Source organism: Nannobrachium achirus (genome assembly GCF_963921795.1).
Source record: "Nannobrachium achirus genome assembly, chromosome: 1".
NCBI classification, from domain to species: Eukaryota; Metazoa; Chordata; class Actinopteri; order Myctophiformes; family Myctophidae; genus Nannobrachium; species Nannobrachium achirus.
In genome coordinates this window covers 27,924,048-27,930,047 of record NC_137810.1, presented here as the reverse complement: position 1 = coordinate 27,930,047, position 6,000 = coordinate 27,924,048, and the positions used below count along the sequence as shown (strand labels likewise).

At 39.4% G+C, this 6,000-nt stretch overlaps 1 protein-coding gene across 1 annotated transcript in view; it reads right to left on the bottom strand.

The window, feature by feature from the left end:
• Positions 1–6,000, bottom strand: part of raver2 (ribonucleoprotein, PTB-binding 2) — a gene marked incomplete at both ends in the record, with an annotated part of 111,930 nt that overhangs the window by 28,676 nt on the left and 77,254 nt on the right. The window contains one exon of the mRNA XM_080724360.1: positions 5,674–5,865. Within this exon, the coding sequence (XP_080580486.1) occupies positions 5,674–5,865 (192 nt within the window). The remainder of the gene's footprint in view (positions 1–5,673; positions 5,866–6,000) is intronic.

Below are 6,000 nucleotides of genomic sequence, written 5' to 3'. Positions count from 1 at the left end.
TCTCTCTCTCTCTCTCTCACACACACACACACACACACACACACACACACACACACACACACACACACACACACACACACACACACACACACACACACACACACACACACACACACACACACACACAGGGGAGGTGAGGAGTGAGGGTGAGATGTGGTGAATAAGAGAAGGAGGGGAGGATGGATGGATGGATGGATGGATGGATGGAGGGAGAAGAGGAGGTTGCCAGTGCCAGGCCATCTGGTCCTTATAGCATTCACATATTGAACAAATGTTGTCCGATGGCAATGAGCAGCTCTTTGTCTCTTATGGTCCATATGTTTACATACAGTTTACTGTAGGTGGCAGCTACTGATGGTGTATATTGTCGTTGTCAGGCGGAAACCTTGTATCTCCAAGTTTCAAATGGTATGTTCTTTTCGTAAATTAAAGCTCTACTTCATCATACAAAAGTGTCACACAAAAGTTGTGAAAATAGCAGATCTACAAGCACACAACGCCTCGCGAAGTGAGGCGTTGTGTGCTTGTAGATCGGCTATTTTCACTACTTTAACTCGTTTTTAAAACAATAAAAAAGGGGAACGGTTTTGGACATACAAGGTTTCCACCCGACAACGACGATATAATATACCACAATTATATGCACGTGTCGTGTACATAATGATGTTCTGTATTTTTGCTCTTTTTTGCACTCTCTCACTTTCTTTTTTAAATCATTTATTTTATGCTGCTGCATTGTCTTAAAGAAGCCAAACAAAAAATACTTTTACTCTTATGTACCTGTACACAAGATGTAACAATGAAGTACAGCCTTGAACTGTGACATGGCTTTTATGGCTGTTCAGCATAACATACTATACACTGGGCAGCCTCTCTTGTGACTCCTGTTCTCTCTTTCTTCATGTCTGCACTGATAGATCGACATTTCACGTCAGCACTCTTTTCAATTGAATATGCTTTGCTTTTGTCGCATGACTGTCGGTTGACACGAAATTAAGTCCTTTAACTTCTTCCTTCACGTCTCTTTGTTAGGTTCATTGATGAAATGCCTCAGCTGATTCACTAAGAAACGAGGCTCTGTCACCATGCTGGCATTCAGAGCACGGGACCGTTATCACAACAGTTTTTCACCCTTACTCTGTTGCCTTTGAATTCAAGGCTAGACCTTCTCTCTGGGAGAAAATCAACTTAACCTTGTATTACTTAACCTTGTATTATAAACAGAGACAATTTCACAGGGAGATTTCTTTTCAGGGAATGGCAATTGCCTAAAAGTAAAATTAAAGAATTGACATGTGTTGCATTATTCTCATAACCCAGTTCATTAACCAAGCCTAGGGAAGCTGTCTTCTCTATTTGGTGACATTTTTATGCATGTGTACATACAAATAAAAAGGAGTGCTGGTAATCATATTATGACCTCACCCCAATTAAGATAATCAGAGTAAAGGGACCATTTTCATAATCTGCATAGTGCCTTAATTGGGGTATGACTGAGTTATTACTGCGCACATAAACCTACTATGGGCTGGGTTCATTAATCCCATGTGTTTTTGTCTTAGTAAGTGGCTGAGTAATGAAAACGTGGACTACCGGTACACTAGGTTAGACCTGTACATGTACCGTACATGCTCATCTTCACACAAAGTAGGGCAGGGGTCAGCAACCCTTTTGAAATGAAGTGCACCATGTTTTTATTTCCTAGATAGTTAGTGTGCCGTGTCAATATAAACTTAATGACAAGCCTTCAAACATTTGGACATATTTAGATTGACAGGACATTGTTATAACGATCATTAGACTCATTAGAGCAATAATCTCCCCAGTCAGAGTTCAGAGTTTTAATGTAGAATTATGTGCAGGATGTCATTTGCTGTAAATTAGGTGACTTCATTTCACAAAAAATATAATTGATTTTAAAATAAAAATCTTCTCTCTCTCGCACTTCTCCCAGTGTGCCAGTGATCACCCTCCCCTGTGCCAATGTTGGCACCCATGCCTAAGGTTGCCTACCCCTGCTGTAGGGCCACTTACTGTATATGTGCATGTGTGTGTCTAGAATAGATAATGGGTCTGTTAGATTGTATGTGGGTGGGTGACGTGACGTAACGTTTTCGCTGTCCTCGGTGTCAAACATGTATAAATAAAAAATATATTTGTCAAAAACCTTCTGAATATTGTGCAGGACATTAAGCTTTATGTGAACTTACTCAAGATTAAAACATTTCATTCCTCATTTCTTCAGAATCTTCAACCAAACATGGCAAAACTCATATGGTGTGACTGTCCTGACCTTGTTTCTCAAAGTGGGAACTTGAATAAAACTAAGAAAAAGAATTGCTAAAAATCATTTGAAAATGAATTTAGGCTAAAAAAAATGTCTATTTTGAGCCTATATCTTTTCAAAGTCAAAGCATAATGTTTTCAGTCATTTCTGATCAAAAACATTTTGTCCCCCAACCCAAAATCATTTGGTGTGACACTAGTTTGGAAAAATTAAACAGGCAATTATTTGGACACCTATTGGCTAGAGAGGTCCTTCTTCTGTAAGGCTATTCAGCACTCCCAGCACAACTGCAAGACAGGTGTCTGAGGTGAGTTATGATTTTAACATTTTCATGAAATGCCATCTTGTTGAAACGTTCACAAACTCACCATTCTGGATGTCTTTTGGTGTGACACCTTTTCTTTAAAAAAAGCTTAAGTTATTTGAAGTTTTGGTCATATTTCCATGTAGATCTAGGCTGCTTTGTTATAGCTAGCATGCTGTTAGCATGCTAATGTGTACATAGTAGCCTCAAGGTAAACCTAAATGCAGAAAACAGTAATATGGTGTGACACTTAATCATATGGTGTGACAGGTCTGCTTGTCACGCCATATGACTTGATTGTCACACCATATGATTTATACTGTATTTAACTACAGATATAACAATAAATAACAAAGTTCCATGTTTCTTTTGTACATTTAAACATTTGTTTTAAACATTTTTACATAAAATGTAATTTAGCTTCATTCAGTGATACTTCAAATTCATCAGACAGAGCAGAAACCCCTTCACAGAAACCTTAACATATTGTTTCAATCTAAACAATATTTTCTCTTTGTCTTAAACTATACATTCCATTTTCTTTTGTCAGCTGGAAAATGACAAGTGCTGAGAGAACGAGAAAGTACAGGGAGAAACTAAACAATGACCCAGCAAGGAGAGAGGAGCCAAAGGGGCGAGACTGCATTTTCTAAGAAGAGCAGGAGGTTGTCTGTGGCATAGCAGAACCACAACAAGGCAGCCGGTTTGCTACCCTCACCAAATACGACTGGCTGATGTACAATACAGTCTAAATGTATAATCTAATCTGATCTAATACTTTTGTACTTTCACTCACTGGACTGGACAGTGGACAGTGTTAAGGTAGGACCCGAGACAAAACTAGCGAAAATAGCTGATCTACAAGCGCTCAACACGTTGTGCTTGTAGATCAGCTATTTTTGGAGTTGCGCAACCCAGCACTCTTTAGCTAGTGGAGATGTGGTGTAATGTCATGATTCCTAATTACATTTGTTCAACACAAAATGCTGTGTTCAAGTTCAGGAGACTTCGGAAAAAAGCAATTTACCTGAATGCTGAGTTCTGTTTCCACTAATTGGTGTTAATAAAATGTTGCCTTGGCTCCAAGTGTGGCTATGCGCCTTATTGTCTCTTTAGGATCCTTCTGCCGTGGGCCGGCAGAAGACTTAGGTGTGTGTAGCATTCCTGTGCACATCCTCATCATCCATCTACTACTACAATTCTTTCTTATCCCATGTTAAAGCCCTACAATAATATCCTGTTCAGAAATATTAAGGCCATGTTATCCTGGGTAATTGTTTAATCAATCAGTAAAGTTCAGTACTCACTAATAGGTAGGTTAAACACAGTTTGTTTTGACACATGAAGATATGATCATACGGTGTGACACAAAATCATTTGGTGTGACATTCCAAATAGTGAAAAATCATACCTTTATTAATGATTAAACCAAAAAAATGTTTATGCATTACATAGAGAATATTATCAGGAAGAGTCACAAATATTTGTGTAATTTTAGAGAAAGTTTTGACAGAATACATTTAAAATATGTTGTAAGATCATGAACATGGGCCTCACACAGAGTGTCGATTATGAAAAAAACATACAGATATAATTAATTTTCAAAAAACTATAGTGGATCACTGGTTAGTTATGATAAAGGACTTTGATAAAGTGAGTAACTTAAGAAAGATGTACTCCATTTTCATTTTATGAACAATTATTTTCATGTCACACCATATGACGATTTTAGGCACAAGTACAACAAACTGCTGAATAAAGTCTGATTCCAATAAAATATCTAAAAACAGAATGTATTTCCATAAGGTTGAGAGTGAGTAGAACAAAAGTAAATAACTTTTATGCCTGCAATTTAAAGTTTTTTTAAAAACACATTTTTTGGGGCGTCACGTCACTGACCCATGTGTCAGAACGTGTTGCTGGTGTGTGAGGGCGTGGTTTATTTCAGGCAGACAGAGATGGTCTACTCTATAGAACTATAATTATACTGTCAGTGCATCTCTTCCACCCGATACCCTGTAGGAGAGACAATACAGTTAAGGGGCCTTTCCCACAGGACAAAAAAAGACCTAACACCCACTAACATCTGGCTTGTCTCGGTGCAATGCTATGAGAAAGCTTCTCCTGATTCTAGGCAAGAGGAAATAAGAAAAGAGAATTGAAGTTATTTGAACTTGATGATTGTTTCCATTGTGGTCATATCGCAAGTCCAGGTATGCCTTGGGACGGGTCTCCATGCCTGTTCATAAATACCAGATCCAGATCAACTCAGCTTGTAGATCTGCAATTTTTGCCAAAAGTGGTTAAATACTTGCAAAGTTCCTCTTTATGAACATCCCCATTACAATTATTATTTTCTAGTGTCTCCTATCTCTACATTGAAAACAGACTGCATTTCCCTCACAAAGAACTTTGTGTTCTTGGAGTGGCAGATTTCCCTCAGCGATTTTTGTTTTTGATTTTAACTTCAAAACTTCATTTGCATAAAACAGGAAACAGCTGGTCTTATGCAACAACCCACTGCAAGCTGCCAGTAGGATAGCAACCTTGTGTACGTTGTCCTCTTGTAAGGAAGAGTAAATTGCAATGCATTGCATGTTAGTAGTACTTAGTGTGGATCATTTAGAGTGTACAGTGTATGTATACATTGTTATTGTGCAGAATGTGCACGCATTTCTCTGACAAGCTACAGAAAGGGAAGGGATGTTCTGCACCTCTTCATCGCACACAATAAAATCCTGAGGAATACTCAGGATTTTGCTAAGAAACTTGTCTGGGTTTTCACCTGGGTCTCATGTGTTGTCCACATACAACATGGGCATTATTCATCCACCATGCTAATGCCAGATGCACATGTAGGGGAAGCCAGTGAGTGAGTAAGAGAGAACTCTGAAAAGTGTATAATCGAAGTCAACCTTAAGGGTCCATTAGGTTACATTTGTACACTTTCAGAGTTATACTGTATGTGCAAATACGTATATAGATGCATGCACGTACTGTACTGCAGTACAGTACGTGCATGCATGCGTAGGCGTGTGCACATGAACACACGGACGCGGTGTTTGTTCCATACCGTACGTACCACTCCCTGTGCAGCGATGAGTGCAGCCAGCGTGCTTCGCCCTGAGGTGCCCGGGGTGCAGAGAGACAGGCGGATCTCCTGTACTCCCACCAGCGTTCTGTCCATCTCTAGGAGCACGGCCTCCGCCTGCTCCGCGCTCTCGTACTCCACCACACCGAAGCCCCGCACAGGGCTGCCCTCGTCCTGAGCCAGCTATAGGACACAAACACAAACATGTGCATCAGTTGAAAGCATACCCTTTACCACATTGACCCTGGTTGTTCTTATTTTAAAGCAAGATAAAAATAAAAAATAAACATTATTTTCACTTGAGTCATACCACCAAGT